This window comes from Salvelinus namaycush, chromosome 22 (assembly GCF_016432855.1).
Source record: "Salvelinus namaycush isolate Seneca chromosome 22, SaNama_1.0, whole genome shotgun sequence".
NCBI lineage: Eukaryota > Metazoa > Chordata > Actinopteri > Salmoniformes > Salmonidae > Salvelinus > Salvelinus namaycush.
Genome location: NC_052328.1, coordinates 5475588 through 5492595, shown reverse-complemented (window position 1 = coordinate 5492595; position 17008 = coordinate 5475588). Strand labels below are relative to the sequence as shown.

The following is a 17008-nucleotide window of genomic DNA, read 5'->3' as shown; positions in this document are numbered from 1 at the left end:
AGTCTCTTCTTCTTATTGATGTCCTTTAGTAGTGGTTTCTTTACAGCAATTCAGCCATGAAGGCCTGATTCACACAGTCTCCTCTGAACATTTGATGTTGAGATGTCTTACTGAACTCTGAAGCATTTATTTGGGCTGCAATTTCTGAGGCTGGTAACTCTAATTAACTTATCCTCTGCAGCAGAGGTAACTCTGGGTTTTCCTTTCCTGTGGCGGTCCCCTTGAGAGCCAGTTTCATCATAGTGCTTGATGGTTTTTGCAACTGCACTTTAAGAAACTTTAAAAGTAATTGAAATGTTCCAAATTGACTGACCTTCATGTCTTAAAGTTACTGTCGTTTCTCTTTGCTTATTTGAAATGTTCTTGCCATAATATGGACTTGGTCTTTTACCAAATAGGGCCATCTTCTGTATACCACCCCTACCTTGTCACAACACAACTGATTGGCTCAAACGCATTAAGAAGGAAAGAATTTCCACAAATGAACTTTTAACAAGGCACACCTGTTAATTGAAATGCATTCCAGGTGACTATCTCATGAAGCTGGTTGAGAGAATGCCAAGAGTGTGCAAAGCTGTCATCAAGGCAAAGGGTGGCTACTTTGAAGAATCACATATGAAATATATTTTGATTTGTTTAAAACTTTTTGGGGGGTTTACTACATGAGTCCATATGTGTTATTTCATAATTTTTATGTATTCACTATTATTCTACAATGTACAAAATAGTAAAAATAAAGAAAATAAGTAGGTGTGTCCAAACTTTGGACTGTGTGTGTGTGTGTGTGTGTGTGTGTACAGTCCGTTCAGAAAGTATTCAGACCCCTTTTTCCACATTGTTACGTTACAGCCATTTTCTAAAATGTATTAAATAGTTTTTCATCTCTCATCAATTGATACACAATACCCCATAATAACAAAGCAAAAACAGTTTTTGAATTTTTTGCAAATGTATTACAAATAAAAACTAAAATATCGCATTTACTTAAGTATTCAAAGCCTTTACTCAGTACTTTTAATCACCTTTTGGCAGCGATTACAGCCTTGAGTCTTCTTGGGTATGGCTACAACCATGGAACACCTGTATTTTGGGAGTTCCCATCTCTGCAGATCCTCTCAAGCTCTGTCAGGTTGGATGAGGAGCATTGCTGCACAGCTTTTTTCAGGTCACTCCAGAGATGTTCAAGTCCGGCCTCTGGCTGGGCCACTCAAGGACATTCGGAGACTTGTCCCGAAGCCAATCCTGAGTCGTCTTTGCTGTGTGCTTAGGGTCGTTGTCCTGTTGGAAGGTGAACTTTCGCCCCAGTCTGAGCACTTTGGAACAGGTTTTCATCAAGGATCTCTCTGTACTTTGCTCCGTTCATCTTTCCCTCGATCCTAACTAGTCTCACAGCCCCTGCAGCTGAAACATCCCCACAGCATGATGCTGCCACCACCATGCTTCACCGTAGGGATGGTGCCAGGTTTCCTCCAGATGTGACACTTGGCATTCAGGCCAAAATGTTCAATCTTGGTTTTGTCAGAACAGAGAATCTTGTCATGGTCTGAGTCCTTTAGGTGCCTTTTGGCAAACTCCAAGCGGGCTGTCGTGTCTTTTACTGAGAAGTGGCTTCCGTCTGGCCACTCTACCATAAAGGCCTGATTTGGTGGAGTGCTGCAGAGATGGTTGTCCTTCTGGAAGATGCTCCCATCTCCACAGAGGAACCCTGGAGCTCTGTCCGAGTGACCATTGGGTTGGTCACCTCCTTGACCAAGGCCCTTCTCACCCGATTTATCAATTTGGATGGAAGGCCAGCTCTAGGAAGAGTCTTGGTGTTTCCAAAATTCTTCCATTTAAGAATGAAGCAGGCCACTGTGTTCTTGGGGACCTTCTCCAGATCTGTGCCTCGACACAATCCTGTCTCACAGCTCCACGGACAATTCCTTCGACCTCATGGCTTGGTTTTTGCTCTGACATGCACTGTCAACTGTGGTTCCTTATATAGACAGGTGTGGGCCTTTCCAAATCATGTCCCAAACAATTGAATTTACCACAGGTTGACTCCAATTAAGTTGTTGAAACATCAAGGATGATCAATGGAAACAGGATGCACCTGAGCTCAATAGCAAAGAGTTTGAATACTTATGTAAATAAGGTATTTCTGTATTTAATTTTTTATACATTTGCAAACATTTCAGAAAACCTGTTTTCGCTTTGTCATAATGGGGTATTGTGTATAGATTGAGGGGAAAATTGATTTAATCAATTTTAGAATAAGGCTGTAACGTAACAAAATCTGGAAGAATGGAAGGGGTCTGAAATACCTTCTGAATGCACTGTATATGTATATGGAGGAAACTAGCTACCTGCTGAGAGTAAACCAATGGTAATTGCTTGGTTATGAACGTCCTCTCTACCCTACTGGCTCTAGTGAATGGTGCTGCCTTGGGGTAAGGTTTGTGGAATAAAATATTTATGTGACTCACTCAACATGATATGATTTGTTAGTCAATAAGTTGTTTTTAGTCCAGCGGATAAGAGCCCAAAAATCCCCCAAAATAATCAAATCTGTCTGAATGCATGAATCTTGCTATTTTGACAGCCACACTCATAATGCATATTGTTCGTCCTTCCCCAGGACCAGCTAAAGCCTGCGTTTACAGTGGCCAGCCTCCCGGGCACCACCAGTACCCACGCACCTACGGCCCCCACCACATCCACCACCATGCAGGTTAGCAGCGGGCCCTCCTTCCCCATCACCAACTACCTGGCACCCATCTCCGCTAGCAGCAACGTCAACGGCACAGTCCTCAAGACCACCGGTGCCTCCGGAGGGCAGGTCATGCAGCTGCCCAGCGGCTTTACCTTCATGTCAGGTACCTACAGCAGGAGAGACACTGGCCTTTATGCTATGCTATACTTTACTATAATATAATTAAGCAATAAGGCCTGAGTGGGTGTGGCAATTATAAACTGGGTGGTTTGAGCCCTGAATGCTGATTGGCTGACAGCTGTGGTATATCAGACCGTATACCACGGGTATGACAAAACATTTATTTTTACTGCTCTAATTACCTTGGTAACCAGTTTATAATAGCAATAAGGAACCTGGGGGGTTTGGCCTATATACCATGGCTAAGGGCTGTGTGCAGGAACTCTGCAATGCGTTGTGCGTGTTGGCCATATACCACACCCCCTCGTGCCTCATTGCTTAATTATACCACGGCTAAGGGCTGTTCTTAGCCACGATGTAAAGCGGGATACCTTATCGCCCCAACAATGGTATATGCATTGGTTGAAGCTCAATGTTAAATTCAAATCTCCCTACCATCATATCTAAGCCAATATGACACCATGTCGAGGAAATATCCAAAATCGACTTGATTGGAGGTACACAACAAATTCTCCGCCTCTCGTCATGATCCGTCCTGCCATTACTGAGAATCACTATACCAGATTTTTGACAGGGTCGATAGCATTAGGGTCATCAGACAATTGTTATGCCCAAACCTAGCTCAAATTCTAGAAGTGGGATTAAAACGAGGCTACAGCATCCATAAAGTGACAATTAGACTTGGATCCATTTTGACTGAATACTGTAACGACCCTGTGTTTATAAGCGCGGAAATCGACTCTGCCGCTAGAGCATGCTTTTGCGGCACAGTCGATAGCGCGCCGGACTTCGGGCTAGGAGGTCGAGGGTTCGAGACCTGCTCCCTGCTGTTTCATTACATTGGTGTCAGAAGTGGGATCCCACTTCTGACACCAATGTAATGAAACAGCAGGGAGCAGGTCTCGAACCCTCGACCTCCTAGCCCGAGGTCCGGCGCGCTATCGACTGTGCCGCAAAAGCATGCTCGCGCGGCAGAGTCGATTTCCGCGCTTATAAACCCAGGGTTGTTACACTACTCCCTCCTTTCAAAGAGCGCGTCCTCGCGCTAGCTTGCGACTTTACGTCTTACAGGAACGCGCTCACCGGCCAAGCACACGCACTGTCGTGGATGCGAGGTCCGATCACTTCCGACACCAATGTAATGAAACAGCAGGGAGCAGGTCTCGAACCCTCGACCTCCTAGCCCGAGGTCCGGCGCGCTATCGACTGTGCCGCAAAAGCATGCTCGCGCGGCAGAGTCGATTTCCGCGCTTATAAACCCAGGGTCGTTACAATACGTTTGTAGGTTCAACAGTTTTTATTAAATGTATAATTTTTCGCTCTCGTGGACATTTCAGACCAACAATGTGTCATTTTTTTGTAGCATTTCTGACAATGCTAACATATTTTCAGCCGGATCTCAGAGTTCTAAAACCGGGACCAACAACTCGGTTGCTGCACAACAGCCGCAGCTAGCTAGTAGCAGCTGTAGCTAGCTAACACCAGTAGAAGAGAAGCAAGCGACAAGCAAAGGAGACTAGATAGGTAGGTATATTTTGCAATGGAAGGTTTTTCATATGGCTGAAGTCATCTGTGTAAACTAAATCAGAGCACAAACAAATAAGCTAGCGAACGTCCTTGGCTGCTAGCCAGTAGTTACAAGCCAACGAAACTGTACTATAGCTGTATAGATCGTGCACCAACCACAACTCAATGTTGACAATATAGCCTAGCTAGCTATAGTACATTCTTCCATAATGTTTCGCTAGCTAAGTAAAGTTTATAGTCAACACCAAACACTTAACTTATAAAACATGGAATAGGCATTGCTCATCAAGCTACTCCGGCATGATACAGTCAAACTGGCTAGATAGCCTCCACTTTTCTGGGAAGGCTTTCCACTACTAATGTGGAAAAGCCTTCCCAGATTTGTCTGTTGGACTGCCAGATGGTGAAGTGTGATTCATCACTCCAGAACGCGTTTCCACTGTTCCAGAGTCCAATGGCGGCGAGCTTTACACCACTCCAGCCGACGCTTTGCATTATGCATGGTGATTTGTAGGCTCGTGTGCAGCTGCTCGGCCACGAAAACCCATTTCATGAAGCGCCCGACGAACAGTTCTTGTGCTGACGTTACTTCCAGAGGCAGTTTGTGACTCGGTAGTGAGTGTTGCAACCGAGGACAGACAATTTTTCTGCGCTTCAGCACTCGGCGTTCCCATTTTGTCAGCTTGTGTTGCCTACCACTTCACGATTGAGGCATTGTTGGTCCTAGACGTTTCCACTTCACAATAACAGCACTTACAGTTGACCGAGACAGCTCTAGCAGGGCATACATTTTGCAAACTGACTTGTTGGAAAGGTGGCATCCTATGATGGTGCCACATTGAAAGTCACTGAACTCCTCAGTGCGGGCTATTCTACTGCATGGCTGTGTGCTCGATGTTATACATCTGTCAGCAACGGGTGTGGTTTATTTTCCAAATGTTGAAGTTTGGTTCATTTTAGGTTCTGAATGAAAGGTGAAAAAAATGTATTTTAACGAACGTTGAAAATACGTATTTTCCGGATGTTGATATTGGGTTAATTTTCAGTTCTGAATGATGTTAAATACTTTCTCTAAATGTATTTTTTAAATATTTTTTTATACCACGTTTTCTCCCCAATTTCGTGGGATCCAATTGTCCCATCGCTGCAACTCCCGTACGGACTCAGGAGCGGCAAAGGTCGAGAGCCGTGCGTCCTCCAAAACACAACCCAGCCAAGCAGCACTGCTTCTTGACACACTGCTCGCTTAACCCGGAAGCCAGCCGCAATTTGTCGGAGGAAACACCGTACACCTGGCGATCGTGTCAGCGTGCATTGTGCCCGGCCCGCCACAGGAGTCGCTATTGCACGATGGGACAAGAACATCCCTGCCGGCCAAACCCTCCTCTAACCCGGATGACGCTGGGCCAATTGTGCACTGCCCCATGGGTCTCCCCATGCGGCTGGCTGTGACAGAGCCTGGACTCGAACCAGGATCTCTGGTGGCACAGCTAGCACTGCGATGCAGTGCCTAACACGGAACCCAAACCGGCTGCGTGCGTGCGCCATTGTGCATAAATGTATTTTGTCCCCCCACACCAAACGCGATCACGACACGCAGGTTAAAATATAAAAACAAACTCTGAACCAATTATATTAATTTGAGGACCGGTCGAAAAGCATTAAACATCTATGGCAATTTAGCTAGTTAGCTTGCACTTGCTAGCTAATTTGTCCTATTTAGCTAGCTTGCTGTTGCTAGCTAATTTGTCCTGGGATATAAACATTGAGTTGTTATTTTACCTGAAATGCACAAAGGTCCTCTACTCTGCCAATTAATTCACACATAAAACGGTGAACCAAATCGTTTCTAGTTATCTCTAATCCTTCCAGGCTTTTTCTTCTCTTGACTTTATATTGCAATTGGCAACTTTCATAAATTAGGTGCATTACCGCCACTGACCTCGTTCGTCTTTCAGTCACCCACGTAGGTATAACCAATGAGGAGATGGCACGTGGGTACCTGCTTCTATAAACCACTGAGGAGATGAGAGAGGCAGGACTTGCAGCGCGATCTGCGTCAGAAATAGAACTGATTTCTATTTTAGCCCTTGGCAACGCAGACGCTCGTTGGCGCGCGCGAGCAGTGTGGGTGCAATAATTGAATAACATAGATTTCAAAATGTATTTTGCAACGCTCGCGCACGCAACGCGAGCGGTATGGTCAGCCTGTTAGACCACTGCACCACTTGGGAGGCCTTTCTAAATGTTTTTACTGTAATGTACTGCACTCTGCTGTGCTCTACTGCAGTGGTTCTCAAACTTCTCCTCGGGGACCCTAATCGTTTCTTTTTTTTTTTTGTACCTCTGAACTAGCTATTCAAGAACTTGAGGATTTAGTACACCTGATTCAACTTGTCAACTATCTCTGGAATAGATCAATTACATGGAACTGCCTGGGGTCCCCATGGAGAGTTTTAAGAACCACTATTCTACTCTACTACGCTGTGCTGTCCAAACATGGATGTCTATGATTGGTTCAGATTTGGTCCAGTCCGGACGAGACCAAGTCTGAACCAAACATTGTTTGGATCAAATCAAGGCCATTCCGGATCAGACCAAATCTGAACAAAACATAGACATCTAGGATTGGTTCAGATTTGGTCCGGACCAGAACAAAAATAAACATCCGTGGATGAGATTCCCTAAAAACGGGTTAGGAGAACATACGCAGCAGGTTAGAATTAACACGGCAGGTTAGGCGAATTGGGTTTAGCGAAAATGCTCTCTATTGATATTCACACCCTCCCCTCTTTAAAGGGAGAATCCATATGTTTTGCATAAATGCAAATAGCCATGTCTATGAAGTAATAGCCAGGGCCCGTTTTCACGATAGCGATGGAACTTAAGGTTACGAGTGTGTTAACGATGCATTGTTTCTATGAAGGCCGTAAAAATCACATGCGTTTCCCAAAACATCACGTAGGGAGAACCTTCAGTAAGTGCGTGGATAGAGCATATGTCGATACTGATAGGATCGAAAGAAAGGCGGCACTGCTCTTGGATCCATTCAAATGTTACCTTAACATTCAATTCTGACAATGGATCAGCTCCTAGAAATAAATTATCACCTTCAGAAAGTATTCATACCCCTTGACGTATTCCACATTTTGTGTTACAGCCTGAATTCATAAATGGATTTAATTTGTTGTTTCTCACCCATCTACACACACTACCACATAATGACAAAGTTAAAACATGTTTTTTGAATTATTTTGCTAATTTATTTAAAATGAAATACAGAAATATCTTATTTACATAAGTATTCACACCCCTGAGTCAATACTAATGTATTGCCTTTTGCAGCGATTACAGCTGTGAATCTGGGTAATTCTCTTAGCTTTGCACACCTGAGTTGTACAGTATTTGCACGTCATTATTTACAACATTCTTCAAGCTCTGTGAAGTTAGTTGTTGATCATTGTTAGAAAGCCATTTAAGTCTTGCCATAGATCTGAAAGCTGATTTAAGCCAAAACTGTTACCAGGCCACTCAGGAACATTCAATGTCATCTTGGTCAGCAACTTGTGTATATTTGGCCATGTTTTAGGTTACTGTCCTGCTGAAAGGTGCATTTGTCTTGCAGTATCTGTTGGAAAACCGACTAAACCAGGTTTTCCTCTACGATTTTGCCTGTGCTTAGCTCTATTCCATTTATTTTTATCCTGGAAAAACTCCCTAGTCCTTGTCGATGACAAGCATACCCATAACATGATGCAGCCGCTGCCATCCTTGAAATTATTAAGAGTGGCACTCAGTGACGTGTTGTATTGGATTTGCCCCCAACATAACGTTTTGTATTCAGGACAAAAAGTTAATTTCTTTGCCAAATTTTTTGCAGTTTTACTTTAGTGCCTTATTGCAAACAGGATGCATGTTTTGGAATATTTTTTATTCTGTACAGGTTTCCTTCTTTCCAATCTGTCATTTAGGTTAGTATTGTGGAGTAACTACAGTATTGTTGATCCATCCTCTGTTTTGTCACAGCCATTAAACTCTAACTGTTTTAAAGGTGGAATATGGAGAAATCGCTTTGCCATTTCCTGGTTGCTAAAATTCGAATATTGGCCTAATTTCAGTTTGTGACAAAACAAGCAAGTATGGTGTAGGGAATCATTGTCCCATGTAAACCGCTGTGAAATATATTTCATTTGTTTTTGTCTTACTGTGTGTAGTATTAGTGTTGTATTTTGAGATGGGTTTGAATAAGCTAAGTAGCCAATATGCAGAGGGTAGCATAATTTGTTTGATTCTCTGTAATAATGTTATGGGAACAATAATGCATTTTATTTTGTAAAGTGGTTTCTTGCATCAAACAACAACATTTTCAGTCACCTCCTTGTCTGAAGGACAAGTAGATAAACAGGTTAATGTCAAGACCTGCATGTTTTTTCTTTTCTTCAAAAGTCTCATGGAATGTAGGTATACATTTAACACCACACATTGGCTGCTACTGTAGGCTGAATGATAGAACAGCTTTTTCCGTGTTAAAATGTTATGGGATGCATTTTATCCATAGTTTTTTTTTTAATGGTAGGCCACTCTGGTAGGCCTACATTATGATCAAATAACCACAATAGCCTACTGTTAAAACTAACTTTAAAAATAATAATACTACTAACCCAATCCTCTTCGGGGGACACATTTTTGTAAAAATGAAGAGAAAACACCTAAATAATATCACAAGACCAGTCCTTTTTTTTAATGTTCATTACATGCAAGACATATTTCATGTAGTCCTCATTATATCCTGTTGTATTCCGACAAAAAAAAGGTAGAAGGAAAAAGGAACATAGATTCTTATGGCCGCTAATGACTGCAAGTAAAAATATGTCTTAGGCATCACACTGCCCATAAAGGAATACCCAAGTTTAACTTACAATCGACTCTGACACAGCCATGGCACGATAGCCAAGAACACATGCAGTACTGACAATCCAGAGTGAGTAAACCTGTAAAACCAACCCATACACATTTAGTTTTTATTCCAGGGTCGTTGCTCTATCACCTCGGCTGTTTTACACATAGGCCTATAACATTAGGATCAAGAATATAAAAGGTAGCATTAATAGCTTATATAATATACCTTTCTCTCACTTACAGAAGTGCTTCCATAAGCCAGTTATTGTAATGTGCTACCGGTAACTTTAATCACTTTATCCCAGTGTTAACCAGCCCGCCACACACTAGAGACAACAACCCTGTTGACAATACCTAATCTATTTGCTGGTGTGTATCCGAACAATAATCATCATTTACATTTTTTACATTGAGATTTATTTTTTAAATGTAAAAGGGTAATAACACCAATTATTCTAGGATCATATAGGCCTATTCCAATAAATAACCTAGGCAGGTTTTTCATTATATAATCCTTTGTCCTAGCCCTATAATACATTTAATCATATTTATTAAGTTTTATCTTAAACGCGATTTTTACCTTGTCAGCTCGGGGATTCGATCCAGCAACTTTTCGGTTACTGGCCCAACGCCCTATATATAACAGCTTTTAAGTCATAGTATACCCGACCTCTACAATTAGGCCATGTATCATATCAAACTAAAAAAACAACCTTGGTATTTCTAATGTATAATCTTCAAATTAAAAAAATACAAATTCATAAAGAAAAAAGGTAATCCTTACCCATCTTCGCCTTCCCCTAAATCTAAACCGGATATTACGTACATATAGTCCAAAATTCCATATTGCCTAAATAGAAAAAGGCTAAGTTCATCATACCCATTCTGCATTACCATAAATCCAACTTTATTTGAAGTCCACATAGTCCACGTTTCCATACTGCATGAATAAACATAAAAAAATAAGTTGTTCATGTAAAAATGTTTTGGGTAAAAAACAAATGAATCCATATTTGTACTGTGTAATGCAGTGTAAATATGTATTGGGACTACTTCAACAACAGGAGGTAGCTATCACTCACAGCCACGTTGTAATCTTTGAGTCCTTGAACATTTGGTTGTTTACATAATTTATCGACCACTAGACGAATTTCTCTGCTTGGAGCCTTTTGAAATTGGGGTGCAGGGCACGTCGTCTGCACTATTTCATGGGGAAATTGTTAATGAATAGAGAATGGGGTGTTCTTCAATTCCCTACCCTGTTGTAACAAGGCAATTTTCATTTTGTAGTGGGTTAGCATAACTACGATCGGACGGGACCTTCCCTCTGCTCTGCCACCGAAACGATGTGCCCTTTTGAAAATCAATTGTTTCCTCCTGTTCGTCCATCATTTTGAGATTACGTTTCATGAACACTTTTACTTTTTCTTCCGTTGACTGATATTTTTCGTTTTCATCCTCCTTTATTCCCATTATAACAATATCATTTTTCATACTTCTGCACTTTAGATCAAGTAATTCGGCTTTCATTGTTTTATTTTCATACCGTAGCCTAGGGAGTCCACGGTAGTTTTCAATGTCTTATTTTCCGCTCATATTTCTTCCATTTTATTACTGTAATCCATTCCTGTTTTTAAGACCTCAACCTCCCCCAGTAGCCCAGGTAATATAACCAGTTTTTTAACTGTTCGCTCATACTTGTAAGCAATGCTCTATCTTCTGGAGACATAGTTATAAAAACGACCCCCTCCGATGTTACATTTTGAATCTTAGACGGCGGCTTCCCTTCAGTTTCGCTCGCAGAACTCGAGGAAAGGTCTTCTCTTGTTCGCTTCGATGTATCCGTTTCTTTTTCGAGCATATCAAAATGCTGCTCAATAAATAGTTATAGATTCTTTATATTATCCAGAATGCTTGTTTCGTAGTTATCAGCTAATCCTACATTTTTGTGATGAACTAATGGGACAAGTGCCTACAACGCTGGCGTGGGTACAGCCTCAGTGTTCACAGTAAACGCGAGCTGGAAGTTGCACAGAATTTTCACAACATTCAAGTTTGGGCCTAGCAGACCTGTTTGGTTCTAGGGTATTTGTAAAGTATTTGAAAATAGTTTATAATAGTGTAATGAAACAGGGAGGGAGCAAGTCTCGAACCCTCGACCTCCTAGCCCGAGGTCCGGCGCGCTATCGACTGTGCCGCAAAAGCATGCTCCGGCGGCAGAGTCGATTTCCGCGCTTATAAACCCAGGGTCGTTACAATAGTATTTGAAATTATTTAAATACTTTCAAATACTTCAAATCGTATTTGTTGATTTGGTTATTATTAAAAAAATATATATAATTTGAAAAAAAAGCTAAAATATTCAAATACAAATACTTGATTAAGCATGTATTTGAACCCAGATCTGGTCCGTCAACATGATTTCAATTTGAATCATCTTGCCACGACGTCGAGGTGGTTCGTGGCAGTAGCGTGACTTGGTCTCCACTTAAACAGCTGTTTATATTTTGCCGCGTTTCACATCTCCAGGAAGCCCTTTCAGCTTGGTTATATTTGACATGAATTACAAAGCCCCAGTATCCACGAAGGAAACATCTACATCCAATGTGCTCATGCCTTTGATTTTCATTGTAGGAGAGGAATAATTAGGAGGTCCAACACAATGGCCATCCCCTAGTCTGCTGCTGGTCTCTGCCTATAATTGGTCATGAATATTCAGTGAAGATTAGGCAGTTCAATTCTGAAATTATCATTTCTTTTTAATTCATGGAGCCCCTGCTCAGATGGAGTGTTTTGGAGCCAGATGTGCCCCTTGTAATAGGATTTGCTATCTATCTGGATCTGGGGCTCCCAAGTGGCACAGTCATTGTAAATAAGAATTTGTTCTTAACTGACTTGCCTAGTTAAATAAAATAAAACATCTGTAGGTAGCCCACCAACCACAAGGAAGGCATTTGTACATGTTTTGCATTTTGAAATCTGTGTAATTTAAGATGGCTATCGTGATTCCTCAATATTTTTTTCCGAACGGGGTCTTAGCGTATATTTGCGTTGCCATAAATAATTGTATTGCTCTGACTGGAATATTGATATTAAACGAGATCAAATTAGTACAGGAGGTCCAGGTCTACTAGTAAAAATGGCCATCATTTTAAGGCATGAAATGGTAGCTGCTGTTACAGCCATGTAATACTGGGTAATAACCACCTTAAAGCTTAAGAAGTCTTAGTTTGATTGAAATAAAGGTTTAAAAAAAAAAAAAGTTAATGTAGTGGTGCAATCACTGACATTCTAAAGTATTACCCTTGTTGTGATGTCTGCTTGTAGTGATAGTTTGGCTAACCAACTGAGTAGCGCAGAGATGTTGTTCTGGGTCCCGAGGTAGAAGATCTTTCTCTCCCGCTCCCTTTCTCTCCCATTATGACAGCAGGCTGAATCACTCACTCACTCACTCACTCACTCACTCACTCACTCACTCACTCACTCATCCTTTTCCCCCCTCCTGCAGCAGGCACTCCTCTCCCTCCCGGCACCCCCACCATTCCGCTCAGCCAGCTGCACCAGCACTCCCTGGCCATCCCGGGACAGCGGGGCCAGAAGCTCACTGCATCACAACTGACACAGCAGGGCCAGCAGGCCGTCTTCCGATTCCCCGCTGCAGTCTCCCTAGGTCAGTCTGTCGGGAGCAAGAGACTAGTCTGTGTCTGTTGAGAGACTAGTTTGTCTGTAGGTTGACAGAGACAAGTTTTCCCCTTCCTATATTAATGGGTAAGCGGGCATCCCGGAGCTCTGTAACAGAAGTCCCTGCCCCCAGTTGTGTTTTTTGAGATTCGCAGGATGATAAGGTCGGTGTCATGTGGGCTTTATAAAACACATTTGATTTGAAATGTTATTGGGTATAGGCCTTGCTACATATTTCCGTAAAGAACTGGTATTCAATGTTTTAGTGGTGTGGATGTAGTTAGTCATGGTCTGATTTGTGCTCCGGGAAAAAAGAGGGAAACTTGTCTGTCTGTGGCTGCAGAGGGGGATGTACAGTCGTGGCCAAACGTTTTGAGAATGACACAAATATTAATTTCCACAAAGTTTGCTGCTTCAGTGTCTTTAAATATTTTTGTCAGATGTTACTGTGGAATACTGAAGTATAATTACAAGCTTTTCATAAGTGTCAAAGGCTTTTATTGACAATTACATGAAGTTGATGCAAAGAGTCAATATTTGCAGTGCTGACCCTTCTTTTTCAAGACTTCTGCAATCCGCCCTGGCATGCTGTCATTTAACTTCTGGGCCACATCCTGACTGATGGCAGCCCATTCTTGCATAATAAATGCTTGGAGTTTGTCAGAGTTTGTGGGTTTTGTTTGTCCACCCGCCTCTTGAGGATTGACCACAAGTTCTCAATGGGATTAAGGTCTGGGGAGTTTCCTGGCCATGGACCCAAAATATCAATGTTTTGTTCCCCGAGCCACTTAGTTATCACTTTTGCCTTATGGCAAGGTGCTCCATCATGCTGGAAAAGGCATTGTTTGTCACCAAACTGTTCCCGGATGGATGGGAGAAGTTGCTCTCTGAGGATGTGTTGGTACTATTCTTTATTCCATTCTGTGTTCTTAGGCAAAATTGTGAGTGAGCCCACTCCCTTGGCTGAGAAGCAACCCCACACATGAATGGTCTCAGGATGCTTTACTGTTGGCATGACACAGGACTGATGGTAGCACTCACCTTGTCTTCTCCGGACAAGCTTTTTTCCGGATGCCCCAAACAATCGGAAAGGGGATTCATCAGAGAAAATGACTTTACCCCAGTCCTCAGCAGTCCAATCCCTGTACATTTAGCAGAATATCAGTCTGTCCCTGATGTTTTTCCTGGAGAGAAGTGTCTTCTTTGCTGCCCTTCTTGACACCAGGCCATCCTCCAAAAGTATTTGCCTCACTGTGTGTGCAGATGCACTCACACCTGCCTGCTGCCATTCCTGAGCAAGCTCTGTACTGGTGGTGCCCCGATCCCGCAGCTGAATCAACTTTAGGAGACGGTCCTGGCGCTTGCTGGACTTTCTTGGGCGCCCTGAAGCCTTCTTCACAACAATTGAACCTCTCTCCTTGAAGTTCTTGATGATCCGATAAATGGTTGATTTACTGGCAGCAATATCCTTGCCTGTGAAGCTCATTTTGTGCAAAGCAATGATGACGGCGCATGTTTCCTTGCAGGTAACCATGGTTGACAGAGGAAGAACAATGATTCCAAGCACCACCCTCCTTTTGAAGCTTCCAGTCTGTTATTTGAACTCAATCAGCATGACAGAGTGATCTCCAGCCTTGTCCTCATCAACACTCACACCTGTGTTAACGAGAGAATCACTGACATGATGTCAGCTGGTCCTTTTGTGGCAGGGCTGAAATGCAGTGGAAATGTTTTTTGGGGATTCAGCTCATTTGCATGGCAAAGAGGGACTTTGCAATTAATTGCAATTCATCTGATCACTCTTCATAACATTCTTAGATTATATGCACATTGCCATCATACAAACTGAGGCAGCAGACTTTGTGAAAATTTATATTTGTGTCATTCTCAAAACTTTTCGCCACGACTGTACAAGGAATAACAGGCATGAGGCAGGCATGAACTTTAGTTGACTGTACGTAGGTGTATGAAACCATGTCCAAAACTGTATGGGGCAAACTAATATTCCTACCATTTATAAGAGTTCTGACAGTAAGATTATAATAGTGTACAGGTGAGTGATCAGCTGTTTTGTGTTGCCTGTTCCCCTCCAGGGGGAGGGATGACCCAGCAGCTGCAGGCCATCCAGGTGCACCCCACCTCACACACCAACGACAGCAGCTCGGAGATCTCCCAGACCTCGACTGTCTCCTCTGGTAACTCTCCTCTGTCTAACACAGGGCTGTACAACCCTGGTTATGTGTGATAAGCTCTATCCAGAGTCTAACTTATCTCTCTTGAGTGAGCTGAGTGGGTGGAAGGTTGTAGTCTACAATACTGAGGGGTCAACTTTAGTTGAACAGAATTTACTTTTCCCTCAGTGATACAGTGCCATCTGGTGGGCAATGTCTCTTCTAAACTTCTCACTTTGTCTCATACACTAATATCTTTTCCCCACTCCCCCAGCGACCATTGTCACGTCGTCTGTGCCCACGTCCATGGCGGGGCACATGATGTACACCAGCCCCCACACAGTGATGTACGCCTCCAGCCCCTCGGCCATGCAGGTGTCCCACGGACAGGGCCAGGACACAGGTGAGACCACGCTTGACTACAGTAGGCTACGCTGGGACACAGGTGAGACTACACTGGCTGTGGGTTAATGGGGGAGGTTGATTGATGTATGATTCAGACCTCAGTTCAATTAGTATTTTTTTTCTTTCCATTTTTTTTTTAGCTGGGTGTATTGAGCTTGAAATGCTATGAAATGCTCAAAAACTTGCAACCTATCCTATCTGGCATTCCAGGCAGGCTTAATCAAATGCTCAAAGGATGAAAACGCATACTGTTTGAACCCAGGTCTGGTATGAATATAGCTACGCAGTCGGGAGGTTGACTATGACAGGCTAGTGGGTTTGACCCCGACCCCAAAGTGGGGTGGTATAGCCTACACAGCATGCACGTAGTCTCTGTATATATTCAGTGGTAAAATGTTAGTTTAGATGAGAGGGCTGTGTTCTTCATGTTTGTATGTGTCCGTCTCTCTCTGGCTAGGTGCTGTCCCTCAGGTATTCCTTACGGCACCCTCAGGCACCATGCAGATCCCTGTTTCTGCAGTGCAGCTACACCCAGTACGGCAAGACCTACATTTTACAAGTGAAACTCTCATATTCTCTCTGCAACCAGCATGCCACTGACCTGCACTAATGCATCCGGACAGAGCACTGTTTATCACTGTGGAGGGGTAGGGTTTGGTCTGCCTCCTGTACTGTTACTGTATGTGGATGATCTACTCCTATGACATTTGGGGCTCCAGAGTGGTGCAGCAGTCTAAGGCACTGCATCTCAGTGCTAGAGGCGTCACAGACCCTGGTTCGATCCCGGGCTGTATCACAACAGGCTGTGATCGGGAGTCCCATAGGGCGGCGCACAATTGGCCCAGTGTCGTCAGGGTTAGGGGAGGGTTTGGCCTGGGGTAGGCTGTCATTGTAAAATAAGAACTTGTTCTTAACTGACTTGCCTAGTTAAACAAACATTAAATAAAATAAAAAATAATGTTTGGACAACACTGCACGGAACATTATTGAAAGATATATGTTCTTTGGAAGACTTTTTATTTTTTTATTGAGAAAGTCATTCAAAGTCAGGCAAGATTGAGATTTAAATAGATTGGCTTTTTATGTGAGTGAATGACTAAAGTTTAGGAACAGAATATAAACCATTGTGTTTCACAGAGCCTTAGTTGGAGTACAATAGCTACAGTACACTATAACAACACAAATGACCAAACTCATGCAAAGTGATGCTTTTAGAAAAAGCTTTCTTATCAAAAAGAGAGGATTTAAGTTAATCAATTTAATGTCAATAATTTTGTGCTTAGGCAGCAGGTTAGGGTCAATTCCAGTCAATTCAGGAAGTACACAAAAATTCAAATTCTCTTCAATGCTTTTCAATTAGGAGCATTTTGAATTTGAATTTGGTTTACTTCCTGAATTGCCTGGAATTGAAATGGAATTGACCCCAACCCTGTTAGGCAGGTGTATTGTCTGG

At 42.7% G+C, this 17008-nt stretch overlaps 1 protein-coding gene across 2 annotated transcripts in view; it reads left to right on the top strand.

Annotated features, from left to right (window-relative positions):
• Positions 1-17008, top strand: part of LOC120017476 (serum response factor-like) — a 62716-nt gene that overhangs the window by 44356 nt on the left and 1352 nt on the right. Inside the window, exons 3-7 of one of the 2 annotated variants that reach the window (XM_038960249.1) lie at positions 2618-2855; positions 12807-12968; positions 15073-15174; positions 15425-15553; positions 16013-16089. In XM_038960249.1, the coding sequence (XP_038816177.1) occupies positions 2618-2855; positions 12807-12968; positions 15073-15174; positions 15425-15553; positions 16013-16089 (708 nt within the window). Of the gene's footprint in view, positions 1-2617; positions 2856-12806; positions 12969-15072; positions 15175-15424; positions 15596-16012; positions 16090-17008 lie in introns of both variants that reach the window. The other variant, XM_038960248.1, reaches the window with a different exon arrangement.